This window comes from Podarcis bocagei (assembly GCF_964188305.1).
Source record: "Podarcis bocagei genome assembly, chromosome: 2".
NCBI classification, from domain to species: domain Eukaryota; kingdom Metazoa; phylum Chordata; class Lepidosauria; order Squamata; family Lacertidae; genus Podarcis; species Podarcis bocagei.
The window spans coordinates 43,176,883-43,197,633 of record NC_138126.1 but is presented as its reverse complement, the minus strand read 5'-3'; the positions used below and the strand labels follow the sequence as shown (position 1 = coordinate 43,197,633).

The 20,751-nt window shown below is 39.5% G+C and overlaps 1 protein-coding gene across 7 annotated transcripts in view; it reads left to right on the top strand.

The window, feature by feature from the left end:
• NR2C2 (nuclear receptor subfamily 2 group C member 2) overlaps positions 1-20,202 on the top strand; it is a 35,532-nt gene extending 15,330 nt beyond the window's left edge. For 3 of the 7 annotated variants that reach the window (XM_081184164.1, XM_081184163.1, XM_081184169.1), the window contains 12 exons: positions 1,929-2,129; positions 4,008-4,110; positions 6,001-6,180; positions 7,249-7,396; positions 8,375-8,468; positions 8,812-8,945; positions 11,157-11,334; positions 12,130-12,251; positions 14,057-14,196; positions 16,735-16,872; positions 18,864-18,969; positions 19,942-20,202. In XM_081184164.1, coding sequence (XP_081040290.1) covers positions 1,929-2,129; positions 4,008-4,110; positions 6,001-6,180; positions 7,249-7,396; positions 8,375-8,468; positions 8,812-8,945; positions 11,157-11,334; positions 12,130-12,251; positions 14,057-14,196; positions 16,735-16,872; positions 18,864-18,969; positions 19,942-20,116 — 1,719 coding nt within the window. In that variant the 3' untranslated portion in view covers positions 20,117-20,202. Of the gene's footprint in view, positions 1-1,928; positions 2,130-4,007; positions 4,111-6,000; positions 6,181-7,248; positions 7,397-8,374; positions 8,469-8,811; positions 8,946-11,156; positions 11,335-12,129; positions 12,252-14,056; positions 14,197-15,239; positions 15,337-16,211; positions 16,431-16,734; positions 16,873-18,863; positions 18,970-19,941 lie in introns of those variants that run through there. The other 4 variants (XM_081184166.1, XM_081184165.1, XM_081184167.1 and 1 more) reach the window with 4 other exon arrangements.
• Positions 20,203-20,751: the final 549 nt, after the last annotated feature.

Sequence of the window (20,751 nt, the reverse complement as noted above, 5' to 3'; positions counted from 1 at the left end):
TTCTTCACAAGCGCACACTACACAAATGCTACTCCTCACCCCTTCCTATTTGGTCTATTCCTTTTGAATAGGTTATACCCCTCAATTTCTGCATTCCAGCCAAGTGTCTCATCCCACTAGGTTTCAGTAATGTTTATTAGCTCATATTTGCCATCCTGTATTAAGAGCTCAAATTCACCTTGCTTCCTATTCTCTGTGCAGTAGTCTAGAGACAAGTGAAACCATGTGTCATTCCCTCCAGCTGTTTTCTTCTTATAGTTTCCTGCCCTTTGATAGGTTGCTATAGCACCACCTCAGTTTCCTGTGCATCAGTGAAGCTGCTATCCCCAGTACCAGCTGTTCTCCTGTCGTCTGTACTATTGTCTCCCTCCCCCTCAAGTTTTAGTTTAAATCTCTCCTGATCAGATTCACAAGATTCTTAGCAAGCACATTCTTGCCAACCACCATAAGGTGCAATCCATCTCTTGCCAGAAGTCCTCCTTCAACAAAGTGGAGACCGTGGTACAAGAATTCAAACCTTTCCTGATTACACCACATGTGCAGCCAGTGGTTTACTTCCAGTTTTTTCCTTTCTCTTACTGGGCCACAACCTTCAGCAGGAAGGAAAACCAGAAAAAACACCTGAGCCCCAAGGCCCGTCAGCTACCCAGAGTCTCATAGTCCCTTGTGTCATAGTCAAGGGTGTGTTGATACTAGCAGTATTGTTTGTACCCCCATGAGTCATCAGGAAAGGGTTGAGGACAGTAGGCTTTATAAGACGTCTCTGTCGCATCGTGAAACTTTGCATCTGAAAGACAGCACACCTCCTGTTAGCTCCGCACACTACTGTCTCAGTCCCCTTCAGTAGGGAATCACCATTACATCTCTCTTCCTCATCTGAGGAGTGACAGGAATTCTTCTGTACATTGTACCTTACATAGCTACCTTAAGTACTGAGGTCTTCAACTGCTGTCCTTGCTCCTCTGGTCCAGAATCAGTGTCCAAGATGGGGGCATGTAATCAATTTTGCAGCTCCAGTGACAGAGCATGGCTTCTGACAGTCCTGCTTCTGTATGTCCTATTCCTTCAGTCGTTTGTCTTATGCATTGGACAGTCTTCTCACTTCCCAGGGGCACCCCTCACTGCATTACTGTTCCAGGACAGTCCATCTCTGCAGGTGTGAGTTTTCTTGGTTCAGGTGTAGTTTTGCACATTCTCAGGCAGAAAGACAAGCATGGCACAGATGTTGCAGGCACTGCAGCAGCTTTCTTGCCATCCATGTCACTTGGTCCTAGATCTTTCTTCTATGTGTTCAGTTTCATCCTTAGTAAGAAGACAGTATTATTACTAACAATTATTAATTAACTACTGCCAGGTTTTGTTTCATTATTGGAACTGTATTTTATGTTTACATCTCGCCAAAGAAATTATTCTTGCTTATTTGTGCACTGTGGATGGTGTGTGCAATGGGTGGAATCCAGTTGGTCCTTCTAGCACTGTTGTTCCAAAGGAGGCATCTGCTAATGGAGATGGGGAGGCCAGTTTCCTCCCCTCTATTGCAGTCCAGCATCCCCCTCCCTCAAAAGAAAACCCTGTTTTGGGACCCTTCAAAACAAAATTTCAGGGGGAATTGTGGGCTGTAGTGGGGAGAGAAAACATACAAAAATAGTCTCTTCTACTGATCCACTTCTTCCTGGATCAGAAGTCTTTGCACTTGTGCAAATGCACCAATTGGATGTAGCCAATTCATATTCCATACTGATTTGCATTCTGAGTTGTCACACACATAACATGTACATAAAATTTTTTACTTCTTCTATACCCTTTTGTGGCTAAACTGTGCATATAACCTAACAGTGGAGGGGAAACAACACTTTATGAAGTTATAAAATATGATTCTACTAAATTGTTAAATCTCACGTGATAAAATATTTCCATTTTTGTTATAGATTGTCACAGATCAGCAAACAGGGCAGAAAATCCAAATAGTAACAGCAGTGGACTCATCAGTCTCCCCAAAGCAGCAGTTTATATTGGCTAGTCCAGACGGAACAGGAACAGGGAAAGTGATATTGGCTGCACCTGAGGCTTCTAATACCAAGCAACTTATCTTTACCACCACAGATAACATTGTGCCAGGCAGAATACAGGTAAAAACAGCAATTAAATAAGGGTATATGTGTCAGCCATTAAGCAAAGGAAACGTTACATAGCTTATTAAAAATAAAATGTTTGTTTCATGGGATGATATATGCAGTGAGTGTAAGATGTACACGTGAAACAAAAGTAATCATATTCACCACAATAAATAAATATGAATGCTAAACAAAAATAATTGTTTCTGAGAATGAGTTATGTGTTATATGTGGCAGAAGGTATATATAGTTTTTCCTGGATTGTTATATATACTGATTCAATGGATATGCTTTATGGTCAGTTATAACATGTCTTGTTGCAATCTGATTCATCTAAAATGATTTACTGTTGAAGGATTGCTTGTTTTATCTGAAAAAAAATGTAAGTGCTGCCACAGTTGAGGTGGCTACTGATCAGCTCCTCGCAGGGTTATTTACTTAATTATACAATAATTTATATCCTGCTTCTTCACTCAAAGTGGCTAACAAAATATAAAAACAAACACAATAATAAAACAAACCATAATTAAAACAGGTTACCAAAAAACTAAGACAAAAAGCAGCTTGACAGAACAAGAGCAATGAGAGCCAGAACAATAAATAAATTAAATTAAGTAACAAGGAAGTCAAAGGTTTGAAAAGACATCTTCAAAATACTGGCAGAATGCAAATAGGATGTTATTTTGGGGCAGGGAGTTTCAGGTGCTGCCACAGAGAAAACTCCTGTACATTGTCACAGAACAGCTGGTCTTAAAGGATAGGATAATTCACATGGGAAGAGTGGGTAGTTTGATTCTAAACTGTTTAGAGCTTTAAGAATAACTGGCACCTTGAATTGCACTCAGAAATGAAGGGGCAGCCAGGGCAGCTGATACAGTAAGACACCAGTTTGCCCCATGAATTTTTTATTGGCAGCATTCAGCACCAATTGAATTGAATGGAATTTTTCAAGGGTAGCTCCACATAGAGCATGTTACAGTAGTCCAGTAAATATGCGACTAATGCATGTTGGACCAATGGTAGCTCTGACTACAGTAGTCCAGTCAATATGTGACTAATGCAGGTTGGACCAATGGTAGTAATGGGCAGAGCTGGCACACCAGCTGAAGCTGCACACAAAAGTACTGCAGGCCACTTGAACATATTGTAACAAGACCAGATCCAGAAGTACTCCTAGGCCTGATCTTAAGAGGAGTGCATCCTGTCCATAATAGACTGATATTTTATCCCTATTCTAGTAGGCCTACTGGCTGATAGTACCTCTGCCTTGTCCAGATTTAATTTCAGGCTAGTCACTCCAAACACCAATTCAACAGCTCTCCAGAAGGAGATGGCAATAAGATATAGAATGGAGTTATAAAAATTGCCTCCAGAAGATTGCCTTAAGGGCATGCTAGTCTGCAAGACTTTTGGCTTGATTAGGAATGTATGGAGCAAGCCTGCCATATGATGCTAGCCAGAAAACATTTAGTTGTGGAGCTGCCACTAATGTGATTTTTCTCTTTCCATTGGCCTGTTGTTAATCCAATATAAGGTTTATCACATTGTCTTCAAACCACGCCTGAACCTCTGTATCTTTTCCCCCTTTTTTCTCATTGTATTCATATTTATCCATTTCATTATTTTTCAAATCTCATTTTTTCTGCATTTTTGTTACTTACTCACTGCTGCTACTTCTGCATGGAACATCTCCCTTTCCAGAGTCTCCATACTTCCCCCCTTTCTTTCTTAGCAAAGTACCTAAAATTGTGTCATTACTTTCACTTTTCTTCTATGATAACTTGAATGGGACTTCTTCTGATACAACTATGTTTAAAATATTTAGGCAGCTCCTTTTTCATTTAATTTGAAATGGAGAGTGGCACTGTAAGCCTTCTAAATATTTCATTTTAGATTGTGACTGACTCTGCCTCTGTGGAACGTTTGTTGGCTAAAACTGATGTCCAGCGACCCCAAGTAGTAGAATATTGTGTTGTCTGTGGAGACAAGGCATCAGGTATGTTCTGTAGGAGAATTATTAGATGCGGTGCAAGAAATTGACTGTGCTCACTGATGTCAAAAAATGGCACTTGTGGATTGTTAAACAGATGAATTTGATTCTAGAACATTGTTCTGGCAAAACAGCTCAAGCTAGATATTGCCAAGCAGAGTATAGTTCTATTCCACTTTCTCCTGAGAGTAAGTAGCAATATTATGAGGGCCTGGAGAAGAATAAGCTGCTACATGTCATAGGTGGTGTTGAGGAAGCTTCTGGTTGATGACATGAATTGCCTGGCCACATTTGGGTGTGCCTGGCATAGCAACTTCACAACAGATGGAAGTTTAACATCAACCCCTAAGAGCTGTTATACATCTTGATCCTTATGCAAGCACAACTCAAGCTTACAATCCAAATATACAACCCTCAGAAAATACAGTATTTATCACCATCAAGGTAAGCCTGGGGATTATTCCAAATATAGTCTCCTCTACTACTTTAACTTCAAATTCTAATATTTTGACGCTCCTACGTACATCACACCAGTTAGCAACAGAAACACAATAACAAGGCCACTCTTGTTTCCTGAGCTAAATGAAAGCATAGATAGCATTTTCTGCTTTCTGAATATCTGTGGGTAGATACATAAATTCAAAATCTGGCATAGGGCTAAGTTTTCATTTTTTTTAATGCAGAATTCAGCATTAATGCCACTTCAGCTGTCCACCTTGTTTTAGTCAACTCATTGCTGCCTAACAATCATAGGAGGGACATTGTTTGAAGAAACAGCACCAAAAACTCATGCCAAACAGCATTACCCCCCTAAGAGAAGTTTTCTCTTATTAATGGTTAATTTGTGCCATGCAACATGAGGACTCCTAATGCTGACACAAAATCAGGAGCGGCCAACATGGTGCAGGCACTCAGCCAGCAGCAGCATCACTGTTCTTTACCTAGACAGGGGTGAAAGGTCATTGGCAAGGTCAAGACTGCTTGGATGTATCAGTGCACCTGTGCAGTCCCAACCTGACCACCACTCTGCCCCACCCTTTAGGGTTGGTGCCATCAAGGGGCGCTGTGGCCCCTTCCTGCACAAAATTCAATGGCTAAATTGCTGACTAGGAGCCAGACAAATGCAGCATACATCATGCCATTCTTAAAGCCCTGATCTGTTTCTGGTCACAGTTGAAAATATTGATGTAACCTTTAAGGTTATATGGTGAAGACTTTTTGCTTACAAGAAACCCACAGCTTATTAACTATAAATGCCTCAAATGTGGGACCAGGGTACTTTAAGGACCTGTTTCTCCCACATGAATCTGCCTCAATGTTACGATCATCCTCAGAGGCCCCTTTTCAAGTCTTCCACCCTGGCAAGGAGATTGGGCTTATAGCTGTGGTGCTCTGATCCACTTGGTACTGAGTCTGATGTGTTTCATTTGCCCATGATTTAGATTATGCGTTAAGCTGGCCCTACACTGGCATATATTTAACTGTTCTGTGTTTTCTACTTTTAAACCTTGTTTTATTGTGTTTTGAATGCTGTTAGTTGGTCTGCCTTCAGGCTGAAAAGCTGGATAAGAAATATTCTAAATAAAATAAATGCTATGAGTAACCATTTTAGAACCATACTAGTACATCACTGATGGGTTTAAGCACAAAATACACCCCAGTCTAACTAATAGAATAGCATGAGACTTGTGTGTCTATGTGTGAAACCTGAAAATGCATGCAAATACTTGAGGATTTTCTTCTGATTGGAATACAATGCATATTAAAAATGTGAAAAAACTGAAAAGCAAACCACAGCAACATCTGAACAAAGTACCCTGCATATTATAAAAATAGTTCTAAAATCCATCTTCCTGTCACATTAGTTGTATATTCTTAATTTCTGGCTTTTTTTAGGTCGTCACTATGGTGCTATCAGTTGTGAAGGATGCAAAGGCTTCTTTAAAAGGAGTGTGAGGAAAAATCTGACCTATAGTTGCCGTAGCAACCAGGACTGTATCATCAATAAACACCATCGGAATCGCTGCCAGTTTTGTCGGCTAAAAAAATGCCTTGAGATGGGAATGAAAATGGAATGTGAGTCTAAAACACACAGAGTGGTTCTTTGTCTATCAAGTGATAGATATGCATAGACTAACAGCCTGTTCTGTCAAGTATAGTTTAGAGGCTTGTGGGTAAAATCAATTTCTATTGTTCTTTTTTTAAATTTTATTATCCAAAATCAAAATTTATTTAATGTTTTATATTCTAAGCCATAGTTTTTGGATCATTTGCATTGTGAATGTTAGAAATAAGCATTAAATGACTTAAAATGTTTTTTGTTACTTCAACCATGTAGCAGCAGTGGTTGAGGTTTGATAAAATTCCAATTACATTACAAAAATAGCTAAGATGCTATTCATAGTGAAAGGTGTATCTAAAGGTCAGATACCTTGAAAAATGGCAGTATGATAAGAAATAAGAAAACACAGGGCATGTTGTTAAGAAGCCACAGGTCATGAGATCCAGTAGCCTGACAGTACAACTAGGCAGAACATTGGAACACTACTAAGTAAGATGGCATGGCTTGACAGTGATGAGTAATGTCTAGGATGGACATGAAAGTTATATGATGGTAGAAGCAATGAGGTCACTCTTTACTGAATAGAAGCTGCTTTGTAGGTATCTATTATGCTTAATAATGCTGCCATGTCTGCAGGTATCCAGTCCTGGTTTAGGTATGATTCATAGTGCCAGAGTGCACGGAAACGCCGTTTAACTTCCCACCACAGTGGTACCTATTTATCTGCTTGCACTGGTGTGCTTTCGAACTGCTAGGTTGGCAGAACTGCTAGCTGGGGCAGAGCAACGGGAGTACACCCCGTTGCACAGATTTGAACCGCCAACCTTCCAATCAGCAAGCTCAAGAGGCTCAGTGGTTTAGACCACAGTGCCACCAGTAATCAGCCATCTCCACATTTCTGAGATTGAACTATTGGATAGAACTATTGGGTAGAACTGGAACTGGTGCAAAGCATTCACTTTCACTGAACCAAATTGAGCTAAGACTACACAAGCTAAAGTCTTGCTTTAAGAATTTACATGTTTTACAAGTCTTTGAATGAATGATTTACTTTTAAAGCTCTGTATCTTTATGTGATTTAGCTGTACAGAGTGAAAGGAAGCCATTTGATGTGCAACGTGAGAAGCCAACGAACTGTGCTGCTTCAACAGAAAAAATCTATATCAGAAAGGACTTGAGAAGTCCTCTAATAGCAACCCCAACTTTTGTAGCAGATAAAGATGGGGCTAGGTATGTGACAAATGAATCTTACTGAGGTGTATGTAATTCTGAGCTCTTTCAAAATCACAGAAATAGAAGATAGCATTTAAAACGTGACTCAATTGGTTTCTAATTAGTCCCTAGTTTTGAGATGGTTCTTTCTTGTGAGTTCAAATGCTATTATAATGTATCAGTATGGAACTTCCCATACTTACTTGGATTCTACCTGTCTTAAGTCATGATGTTAATAAGAAAATATAGCTTCTTAATCTTATTATAAAGGACACAGTACAGCTTAATGTATGACAGAACCTTGCCTCAAAGGATTTGTACTGTTCAGGTGGAAATGAGGCTGTGATATTGTAAACTCCCTGAGACAAAGACTTGTCATGTGCTCATCTCTGTTGTATCATGCAAAATGAAAGGGCCTCTTTCTTTCACAGAAGGCGTTGTGATCCAACAAAGGCTCTTGCTGGAGCAAGTGGGGAAGTGATTTTTACTCTTCCTTCTGCAGTCTCCCTCCCAAATAGCCACTCACCCTGTTCCAGAAAGATCCCCTAAACTTCTAGTCCACATTCGGGGGGGGGGGGGGGCGGCATACAAGGTAGAGGATAAATTGGTAAAAATAGTTCTACTCCTTCCCAGCAATGTGGCCATTGCATGAGTGGAGTTCTGCTTCCAGGATATCTGGGTCCAAGTCCTAAAGTGTTTACCTGTCTATAGGAGAATAGCCAATATTCACATTTTAAATAAGAGGTGACTAACCTGTGGCCCTCAAGATGTTGTTGCATGACAACTCCAGTCATCCCTGGCTGGGGCTGACAGGAATTGGCTTCTAACAATATCTGGAGTGCCATGGATTAGCTATCCTGCTTTCAAACTTGAAGATACTTTGATAGAGAAATCTATCAAAACCGAAAGGCATGCTACTACTTTTAAATATCTGAAAGGGAAATGGTGTGGTTCTTTAATAATAGATTATTACTCATGCTCCCCTTTTTTGAACAGATCAGCTGGCCTTCTTGATTCAGGGATGCTTGTGAATATTCAGCAGCCGCTAATAAGAGAAGATGGTACAGTTCTCCTGGCTACAGATTCCAAGGTATCTTCCGTAGATTTCACTGTACAGTCCATACGTTGTTGCTTGAATAAGGTGCTTTCTGTGCAGATATATATGAATACATCATTCCTCACAAGGAGCACAGCTCAGTAAAACTATTGAAGGATGATTGTGTGAAGTAGAGCATATCCCAGCAATGAAGAAAAAAGACTTGGCTCAATCAACTGGCCAATTTATATTTTGTTTATTTTTTTCTTTTTTCTTTTTCAATGTAGTTTTAAATTGATTTTCTCTCCATTGCCATGTTGGGAAAGTGGCATATTGGTTTTAATAAAGAAGTTTACTTAACACGCATTCTTTACATATATATATATTTCTTTTGTAGGCTGAGACAAGCCAGGGTGCCTTGGGGACGCTAGCAAATGTTGTAACTTCACTTGCCAGTCTCAACGAGTCACTTAATAATGGAGACACTTCTGAAATTCCACAAGAAGACCAATCTGCAAGTGAGATCACTCGGTAGGTACTTCATATTAAAAACTTACTTATCTCCCAGGCCATTATATGTAGTTAGTTAACTGAATAAACTAGAGCAGCAGCATGCCAGGCTATGGATAATAGGCAATGCCTTATATTAAAGCATCACTGTCAAGTTCTATATTTAGATTCTGTCATCAACCTGCATAACTTTAATTACTCTGTTTAGCATTTCAGGGAATGGGTTATAAATAGCAAGATAATAGAATGCTGCTGTGAAGATACTATGATAGTGAAGGGATTTTCTATTAAACTATTTATAATTTGATGTTTTCTAGTCATGGGATTCTGCTACAGAGACTCTCTTTAAGTTTGTAATGGATACAAGTGTGACCTAGAACAAAAACTTTCAGTGTGGAATGTTTCTATTCAGAGTTCCAGCCATTTTGTTTCATTTCATTCACTAACAATGTTCAGTCTTTTCTTGGATTGTCTGGAAAGTGGGGGTGGGGAATTCAGCCCTTGGAGTTCTTATACCTCCCTTTTGTGTGTAGAAGTTGCCATTTTGGTAATGAAAGGATAAGTACTCAGTGGCCTGGTTCGCATGTCACAGTAAGCCAAACTATAGGTTACCAGGACCACACCAAAAATAAAACTGACATCATAATGCCATTATACAAATCTGTGGTGTGACCTCACTTGGAATACTGTGTACCGTTCTAGTTGACTCCAAAAGGGTATTGTGAAATTGAAAAAGGTTCAGAAAAGGACACACTTGAACCTTGTGGGGATCCTATGTAGTTGAACATTGGAAGATTCAGAACAGTTAAAAGAATTAGAATAGAATCATAGAGTTGGAAGAGACCACAAGGGCCATCGAGTCCAACCCCCTGCCAAGCAGGAAACACCATCAGAGCACTCCTGACATATGGTTGTCAAGCCTCTGCTTAAAGACCTCCAAAGAAGGAGACTCCACCACACTCCTTGGCAGCAAATTCCACTGTCGAACAGCTCTTACTGTCAGGAAGTTCTTCCTAATGTTTAGGTGGAATCTTCTTTCTTGTAGTTTGGATCCATTGCTCTGTGTCCACTTCTCTGGAGCAGCAGAAAACAACCTTTCTCCCTCCTCTATATGACATCCTTTTATATATTTGAACATGGCTATCATATCACCCCTTAACCTCCTCTTCTCCAGGCTAAACATGCCCAGCTCCCTTAGCCGTTCCTCATAAGGCATCGTTTCCAGGCCTTTGACCATTTTGGTTGCCCTCCTCTGGACACGTTCCAGTTTGTCAGTGTCCTTCTTGAACTGTGGTGCCCAGAACTGGACACAGTACTCCAGGTGAGGTCTGACCAGAGCAGAATACAGTGGCACTATTACTTCCCTTGATCTAGACGCTATACTCCTATTGATGCAGCCCAGAATTGCATTGGCTTTTTTAGCTGCCGCGTCATACTGTTGGCTCATGTCAAGTTTGTGGTCAACCAAGACTCCTAGACCCTTTTCACATGTACTGCTCTCAAGCCAGGTGTCACCCATCTTGTATTTGTGCCTCTCAATTACTTCTTCACACAGCACATAGTTCAACTCTGGAACTCGCTCCCCAGGAGGCAGTGATGACCACCCACCTATGTGGCTGTAAAAACGAATTAGACAGGAGGAGAGGGATTATCAATGGCCACTATCAGTGATGGCTATATTTGGCCTCCAAAACTGGAGGCAGTAGTGCTTCTGAAAACTGGTTGCTGGAAGCAACAGGGAGGGATAATGCTCTTATGCTTGAATCCTTCTTTCCCACAGGCCTTTGCCCACTAGATGGGGCGTTGGCCTGATCCAGCTGGCTCTTCTTATGTGGGCTCCTGAAGAGGAACTTGCAGCTGCTTTGCTCCTTCCTGGACTTTTTTATTGCTGCACTGAGCTAAGCCAACCTGTGGCTTGCTGTGTTGCCTGAATAAATCTTGACTATAGTTCTTCAGTAGTGAGGAAACAGCTTGACCATGAGCATATATTCAGACAACACATTAAGCCAACCTTTGGTTCAGCTCGGCACCGCAAAAGAATAATAAAAAAAATGCAGCTGCAAGTTTCTCTTTGGGAACCCACACATTTGCACAGCCCTGGTAACTATAGTTTGGCTCACCATGCATGACATGTTAAGCAGGCCAGATGATTAATTCACTATTGATACATATGTATCTGTGTACAGAAGTATAACTGACATTATGTTTTAATAGACTTGCTCTTCTTTGCAGTGCATTTGATACTTTGGCTAAAGCACTTAACACCACAGATGGAGCAACAGCTCAGAATCTGGCAGATGGGATGGATCCTACAGGTGGTGGGAACATTCATGTAATCAGTAGGGATCAGTCTACGCCAATCATTGAAGTTGAAGGACCCCTCCTTACAGATACTCATGTGACATTTAAGGTGTGTGTGTTCCCTTAATTTATTTGGGCAAATATGCCAAGAAGCTCTAAAAAAAAACACCACAACGACTTTTAACAAGCAAAAATAAGTCAGTGAACATCATCTTCACTTCCCATGCTGTCTGTTTTCCTTGAGAGTTAACTATTTCATTGGAATCTCTTCAGCTGATGCCCATATTACAACTTATAAAGGAGGGAGCAATGGGTTACCCCTTAAACCCCAATGGTAAATTAAATACATGTGACCACACATGCTTTCTGACAGCTACAGAAGTTTTTTGATTGAAAAAGTTCTCCAGCTTCGTAAAATTTGAGAGCAGGACACATTACTTGACTATAAAATGGAAGAGTTTTGTGACTATGTACCAAATGCCACACATCTGTAAAATACAAAAATGAATTCACAATATATGTGTAAATTTCAGACTTTTCAAATTGCTAGTTTTATGCATTGTACCTGAGTTACTCTATATTCACAGTCTTGAAGTGTTATCCCTAACTGTATTGCAGACCCTAATTTAAATTCAAACCAATTCTTTCTGAATACAAAGTGTGGCTTCATTTGAGCTGTCATTTTAATGGGGCAGACTTTGTATTAAGATAGCTGGATTAAACTGTTACAGAGTTTGAATGTTTAAAGAATTAACACTATAACTTATAAAGGCATATGGTATATTTATGGTCCCATAACAAAAGGCTCTGAACATGTTCTGTATCCAAAACGCATCTATTAATGATTTTTGAAAGAATTGATGAAAATGGGCTTTTATACATGTACATTTCTGTTCTCTTACAGTTAACCATGCCAAGCCCAATGCCAGAGTATCTGAATGTGCATTACATTTGTGAGTCAGCATCCCGCTTACTTTTTCTTTCCATGCACTGGGCTAGATCCATACCTGCTTTTCAAGCACTAGGGTGAGCAGATGATTTCTTTTTAATTTTTTACATAAGGAATTGGAGGGATCTTCTCAATCTAAACTAGCTGTGAAGAATGAAATTATCACACATCAAATGACGCCTCACTCTTCCACCTGTCAGACTCCTGACTCTTCCATGTCCCCACTTAGTTCTCACTAGACTCAACTCAATCTTTTCCATCTCCTTATATATCCCAGTCTCTATTTCCCCTCCATACCCAAAGCCTTTCCAACATCCCATATTCCTTTCACCCTTATTTTGTTATTGGTGCACGTGCTTCTGGGTTATGAAGCTGGCTTGCTGAAACTAATTATTTGTTAAACTACAACCCCAAATTCAGATGCAACAATATACAGAGCTGAAGGAAAAGCTAAATAAAGGTTTCCAGTGACCTCCTGGAAAAAAGAGAGGAGGGGAAAGTGCAATCCCTATGAGGCTAGGTTCATGAACACTGTGCTAATCCAAGGTTGCCAATATTTTTATACCCATGGGTACATTTGGATTTCTGAGCAAGTGCTGGGGGTGCCACCCCTCCTAATCACACACAGAGGAGAAAGAAAGTACCTATATGCACACTTTAGAATTGACCTGAACCTTGGAAAGCTCATAAAGATGAAAGAGGAAGTGGAAATACGCAAGTTCCTCATTCAGCCCTCTTCAAGGAAGAAGAGGTAACAACCCTCACCATCTCTTGACCAAGGGGACAGTGAATGGGAGGTGGGGGCTCAGAAGCTTCTCAGGCACCAAGGAAGACCTCCTGGGCACCACATTAGCAGCCTCTTGTGTAAACCATGGTTTAGTGTGAAATCCTAATGCGGCTATCAATTTCAGTTAAACCATCAGAAAATCTTACACAGATTCTATTGTGTATTTTGCTAGACTATTTTATGTCTATTGTGGGAGGGAGCTTAAGCAGTTCAAAGTAACCAGCACATTATCTTTAAATAAGGGTTCTACAGTTTTCTTTCTGTAATCAAGATTCTACTGACTTTTTATCGTGTTTTGAAGATTTCTGTAGAACTTGGGAACATTTTGGCACAGGCTATGAAGTAGTGTATTGCATAACTGCTGATATTCTGTTTGTCAGATATTTTGCCTGTGACTTCTTTTCTCCCTCTCTTGATTCTGTGGTTTTTTCTTAACTGTAAGTTTGTATGTAACATTACATTTTCTGTGTTGCTATTCAGCATGGAGACTACCAAGATGGGGGTAGGATCTCAAAAAATGTTTGGAATGAGGGGAGCAAGCAAGGGACTTTGTAAGCAGCGGCCATATTGTCCATTTTTCAGGACAATTTTTCTTCCAGCTGTAACTGTTTTTTGAATGGGAACATTTGCCCTCCTACAAGCTAACACAAATCCCACCATTCTTTTCAGCATAGCAACACGAGCCAGTCAAACATTGCATGTAATACTGTTGCATAAAATAAACTTACCTACAATAAAATCCTAATGGATCCAGTGTGAGAGCCAGTGTGGTGTAGTGGTTAAGAGCGATAGACCCATAATCTGGGGAACCGGGTTTGCGTCTCCGCTCCTCCACATGCAGCTGCTGGGTGACCTTGGGCCAGTCACACTTCTCTGAAGTCTCTCAGCCCCACTCACCTCACAGAGTGTTTGTTGTGGGGGAGGAAGGGAAAGGAGAATGTTAGCCACTTTGAGACTCCTTCGGGTAGTGATAAAGTGGGATATCAAATCCAAACTCTTCTTCTAATGTTCAGTAGTTACAAAAAAGAATTATTTTCTATGCAGAAAAATGATACTGATAAATCTTACTATATTTATTTGCCTTTGCACCTTTAGGCAGGACTGTAATACAAGCCTCGTGCGTGCATGCTGGAATGAACTGTTTACTTTAGGCCTTGCACAATGTGCACAGGTGATGAGCTTGTCAACTATTCTGGCAGCCATTGTCAACCATCTACAGAACAGCATACAGGAAGGTATGTGTGGCTATTTTTTAAAGCTGTGATTCTAAGCACAGTTAACAAGTTGTAATCATGGCATTAGGACTTGCCTTCCAAGTATATGTGTATAGAATCTAGAGGCTAAAAGCATCTGTTGGGTGGGAATAAAAATTTTACTAAGTTGTTTCTAGAAAAAATGTTTCACCAACAACAAGGCATGGATCACACATGTTGGGTCGTACATTCAGCTGCTACATAGTGGTTGATAAGGAAACCTTGCCCACTCAGCAAGGCAGAGGGGAATACACCAACCACTGTAATATTTATTCTCTTGTGCACATATTTGTTTTCTGTCATAAAGGTTTCCTTGAAGAATTTACTGATTTTCATAGTAAATTTATGAAACCAAATCAAATAGTTCTTCAGAAAAACACAAGAGTCCTTTGGCTTTTTTGTGTTTATTTTTAAAATTATAGGCAGAAGTTTTAAATGGAGCTCTAAATGTGGAACAATGATTGTAGCCTATTTAATAGGCACTTGACAGTAACAATTACTGTATGAAAGCCAATGAATAGCCACTTAACTGCACTAGAAAAACTATCTAAGAAACAACAGTGTCATGCATGAATTTTGGCTTAATTCTTTCCAAAGAGAATAGGTACCAGTTGGAGAGTACCTACTGGATGTAGAGATTCTGAACTGTGGAATAACTTACATGGTTTGCAAAAAAAAAGGTCAATGTTTAGTAATAAACATGAGTAAAATGTACATCTGGAATTCCATACCTTTCTGTTCTTGCCTACTTTCATTTCTGGATATAGCAGAGTCTGTCCCAAGAGTGCTTGCCTTTGCCCAGCAGATAACAGAAATATCAGTTGTTGTACAAAAACCATCTGCTAGAACCGTAATACTATATTACTAAGTTGCAGGCTCATGTATCTACAGGATAACTTTTTAGTATGATGGGTTTGGTTTTGGCTGTCTTGTTGTGCTTGTTATGGGTCTAGAAAAATAAAGTTAGCAGTTACCAGCATTTACTGATTTAATTTGTTAAATCCTTTCAAACTTAATTATAATAGGCAGGTTCCGCCCCCAAGCAAAGCCCTCAAAAACAACAGAACTGATGTAGTTCCTCTGGGCAAGGAAAGAGGCAGGATATTCAGAGGCCATGGAGAGGTAGGTGCCCTACGTTTGATTAAGTGTAGGGCTGTAAGATTTTCCAGCATCCCAGATTTGTGGAAAGAACAGGCACAGTGAAATTACTGGCCTCGTGGAAAGCAAAGGATCACAGTAGATAAGAGAGCTTGCTGCAACTGTATGGTTGTAGTGCACTGTCTTTTGAGTTAAACCAATTTTTGAAGGCCATGGATAGATAGAGTAATTAAAGCAATGTTTCTTGCCCCAAGATTTGGGGTGTAGGTTAGATTAAACAGCAAGATCATTGCTATTCTTTGATCAAGAGAAAAGGACAACTTGCAGCCTGCTATTTGTGCAATGTTTAACAAATGTAGATTAAAGGTTTTCAATATGGTGGCAGAAGAGTCATAAATATCTACAGTTATTACCAACATAGGCCAAGGAAAATATTTAGGTTATAGTGAACTTTGCAGCATGCAGTTCTTAACAGAGGAAAATGGGGAACTAGTTCTTGAATGGCAACTTTCTGTTCAGAATCTTTTTCTACAAATGGCAACTGCTCTTTTGCATTGACTTGCATAAATGCAAATGTTGCAATATAAAGACCATAAAAATGCCTCATACCGAGAAGGAATCATTCCACAAACCTTTACAATTTAAAGTCCCCAACACTATACCTATCATCTAAAGAAAAATGTCAAGTGCTCTTAAATTCTGATAAATTACAACAAAGATTGGATTTTCCTCAATCATTTTAAGAAAACATTGAAAATAGCATGAAGGAGTCAACAGTCTTGAAATGTTATCACACCCATTCCATCTTTCCCCCTTACACGCTTCAGCCTGGCACCAATTCTATAGTTTCCCAACTAGAATCACCTTCTTACCTCATACACTGCTTCATTAATTTTCAGATTGTCTACACTGTTAACAAAATAGCAAGGGGTAAGTTTCTGGCATATGGAGGAGAGTTATAGAAACATTCAATTAAATCTATGAAGCATTCAAAAGATGAGGGTAAGCTGCTGATTCCAGTCTGCTAGATAAAGCATATATTTCTAAATATGCATTTATAGAGGGAAACTGTCAGTCATTATTACATTAAGCTTTGTCTTTCAAATAACTAGATAACATGCCTGTCTGGGTAATGCATTTTAGGTTACTTGGCAGTCACTTAGGTCTCCAGTGAACATTTGGTCATATTCCAAAGCCTTTGTAATTCAGTACATACGGAAGCTTCTGGTTTACAAATTAAAACTCACTGAGTAACCAGACATGTGGAAAAAAGAATGAAATTTAGCAGTTTGATACATTTTTCCATTAAAGACTGCATAGGTTTGAACAGTTTAAAACTGGTTGTCATCTGAAAAAGTCTAGATAGTTGGTTGACTTACAGTTTTGCGCTCTGTTAAGAGAATGTGTGATGTCTACTTGTAGATAAACTTTCCGGAGACCGAATAAAACAAGTGATGGAACACATCTGGAAGCTTCAGGAGTTCTGTAATAGCATGGCTAAGCTTGATATTGATGGATATGAATATGCTTACCTTAAAGCTATAGTCCTCTTTAGTCCTGGTAAGGCATTTGGTAATTATTCCCTTCTCTTAAATTCTGTTTTGGTGCTCAATTTACAAGATGGTAATACTCTGACACCAGTTAAATCCAATGCTGGAGAAAATGCTACGAATGAAGGTACTTCATAATATAGTTCAATTAACTGACATATTTTTGCTTATTTTTGCTTTTGGTTTTATTGGGATTTACTTATGTTTAATATCAAAGTATTAGCCAGACGCTTTCTTAAAAGCTATATCATCAATCCACCCTTTTGCTGCTATTTCATCTGTCCACATCTGGAATAACCCCAGCAGCATGAAATACTCAGTAATACACTTGAGGATAACCCTAAAGCAGACAGTGTAAGGCTGGTGGATTGCAACCAGTCTGCTACAGTTTTTCTACAGCCTGCACACCACTTGTGTTAACTTAGGCTTTCCAGGAGGAAACATTAATAGTGTGGGATGCAGTCTGCAGAGACATAATAATAATAATAATAATAATAATAATAATAATAATAATAATAATAATAATAATAATAATTTATTATTTATACCCCGCCCATCTGGCTGGGCCTCCCCAGCCACTCTGGGCGGCTTCCAAAAGAATATTAAAATACTATAATACATCAAACATTAAAAGCTTCCCGAAACAGGGCTGCCTTCAGATGTCTTCTAAAAGCCTGGTAGTTGTTGTTCTCTTTGACATCTGGTGGGAGGGTGTTCCACAGGGAAGGCGCCACTACCGAGAAGGCCCTCTGCCTGGTTCCCTGTAACTTGGCTTCTCGCAGTGAGGGAACCGCCAGAAGGCCCTCGGTGCTGGACCTCAGTGTCCGGGTAGAACGATGGGGGTGGAGACGCTCCTTCAGATATACTGGACCAAGGCCGTTTAGGGTTTTAAAGGCCAGCACCAACACTCTGAATTGTGCTCGGAAACATTACCTGTCCTTGTGTCAGAATAAATACTTGATGACAAAACTGGCCCTCCGCTGTTGATTTTGAGTAAAGAGCTGAATTGTGCAGGACATCTAAAGTTTGGGAGAAGGCTTTGTTTGCAAAGCTGACAATGTTTTGTATTGGATGTGGAATATTAACAGAAATATGTCTGGTATCTTTTAATTTTGAAAATTATAAAGGAAAATGCTATTACCTATTACAGCCAACTTACAATAAATTTGTACTGTTTAAGAAGCAAATTAACAGTGCAGTCATCTAATATTTAACTCTGTAATTTGTCTCCCAGTTTCATGTATAGTAATCATTTCTTATCTTGAAGAGACTTTAGTGTGAAGAATATTAAATATTTTTGTGTTTTTAGTCTACTGTATATTTTCATTCGGGACGCGGGTGGCACTGTGGGTTAAACCACAGAACCTAGGACTTGCCAATCAGAAGGTTGGCGGTTTGAATCCCCGCGACAGGGTGCGCTCCCGTTGCTTGGTCCCTGCTCCTGCCAACCTAGCAGTTCAAAAGCACGTCAAAGTGCAAGTAGATAAATAGGTACCGCTCCGGTGGGAAGGTAAACGGCGTTTCCTTGCACTGCTCTGGTTCGCCAGAAGCGGCTTAGTCATGCTGTCCACATAACCCGGAAGCTGTACGCCGGTTCCCTCGGCCAATAAAGCAAGATTAGCGCCGCAATCCTAGAGTCGGTCACGACTGGACCTAATGGTCAGGGGTCCCTTTACCTTTTTATATTTTCATTGTTTTTACTTTTGTACATTACCTGATAATGTTTATATGACAGGCAGTATATAAATATTTTGAAATAACTTTAAAAGAATGTATAAATGGCACACAAACATTTGAGTGTCACAAGAGACTGAAATATTACTATTTCTAATGTCAGATTTGTATCCATTTATTTTGTGTAGAGGCCAACCTGCTTATTTTCTGTGGAAAGCAGAAAGTCATGCGATAGCATATATTGCCTCTGGAAGTATTGCAACAGAAGATTCTTTCTAAAAATTAATGTCAAGTAAATGCACAATGACATGTTTGTGTTTTCTTTAGATCACCCTGGTCTCACAAGCTCCAGCCAAATAGAAAAATTCCAGGAGAAAGCTCAGATGGAGTTACAAGACTATGTTCAAAAAACGTATCCAGAAGATACTTACAGGTATTTTTTCTCTCTTGCGCTTACCTGGAAGTAATTCCTGTTGTTTCCAAGTAGATGTGTGCTGAGTTGTATTCTTTTCCCCCTCTGTTACCCATTGGGACCTGAATTGGTTTAGGTGTCCAGTGGTGATAAAATCCACAAGTAAAGTGTAACAACATTTAGTGTTGTTAGCTAGAGGATTTGTGAGTAATAATAATATATACAAGCTGTTAAAACTCTGAAAACTTAGATGAAAAATAATGGTCTTATTGCTACATATATAAAAGCAGAATATGGTTTTAAGCTCTTATAAATAGTTACATTTAGAACCTCATACATTTATGAGGTTATTCTCTATTTGTAAAAAACAAACAAAACAAAACAGTCAGATAGGTATGAAAACACAAAATTGGATTAAAAATTATTTGAACTCTCCCAAGCCAGTGGGGTTGCTGTGAGCTGTTTAAAAATATTTGTAAAACATGTTGGCAAACTTGAATCATTTCATAATCCATCTCCTCTTCGATAGTTATGGGATCAATTGCCCCATGGTGCTTCATCTACATATTTCCCTTTTCATTGTTTTTAAAAATTGCATTTAATTTACTAAGCTACCAGGGCTCCTATTTATCTCTACAGAAATGAAATGGAACAGTGAAACTACTAACTGTCTATGCTAATTCTGTTTCAAGCAACTTCTCAAGATAGGATAGGGAAACAGCATTTTGCCTGTATCATAAACTCTATTTTGGGGGGTTGTAAATAAATATATCTGTACATTCCTCTGTGTGTGTGTGTGTGTTTCCCCATCTCCTGGGAAAAAAACCCTGCTACAAAGCACAGGGTTCTAGGATGCTGGACTAGATGGTCCATTGGCCTGACTCAGCAAGCTCTTCTTCTGTTCTTTTTTCACCTAATCAAGTTGCTATAAGTGGATGCCAAACTGGTAACCTGATGTATACCTTTTCATATTCTACTGTCTTCTTATTTCAGACTAGCCCGGATTCTAGTTCGCCTGCCAGCACTTAGACTGATGAGCTCTAGCATTACTGAAGAACTCTTTTTTACTGGGCTCATTGGAAATGTTCCAATAGACAGTATCATCCCTTACATATTGAAAATGGAGACAGCAGAATATAATGGCCAAATAACAGGCTCATCTTCCTAGAAGAAATCAGTGCGTCTTCACAGATCAACCAAGTAATCATAAGTCACTGATTAACCTTGGCATTGTGTATAAATATTTTGATCATGTTCCCTTTTCTTGTTAAATTTATTCTTTTCCACATTGAAAGAACAACTTATTCCTATCAACATTGAAAAACAAGATTTTAAAACCTGCAAAAAACGCTTTTTCTAGGATTCACTTCTGCCAGAAGAAATACTTTAATGCCTTTTGATGAAAGGGTTACAGGGAATTGCTGAGCAAGATTTTTATTTGGAAATTATCTGTGAGCAAAAATAGGTTCTCTAATATCAGAATACTTATTAAAAAGTACTTAAGTAAGAATGCTGGCTTGGATCCAAAGAACTGCAGGTGGAGTTCTGCTCATGAAATGAGTCTCTCTCCTAATCCCTCTTCCTTCATGCAGCCACGCCAAGTCACTCCTAAGCAGTAACAACCCATGCAGCAGTGCAGGTGGGGCACCACTGCTCTTGATTTTCAGACACAGTATGCCACTGGCACACTCTCTATTCTCCACAGGATGGAGAGGGGTGAGGAGCTCAGGGCTGTGTAGGCACATGAGGGCATGTGTTTGGCTCTGTCATACCACACACATCTGATTGGCAAGTCTGATTGGT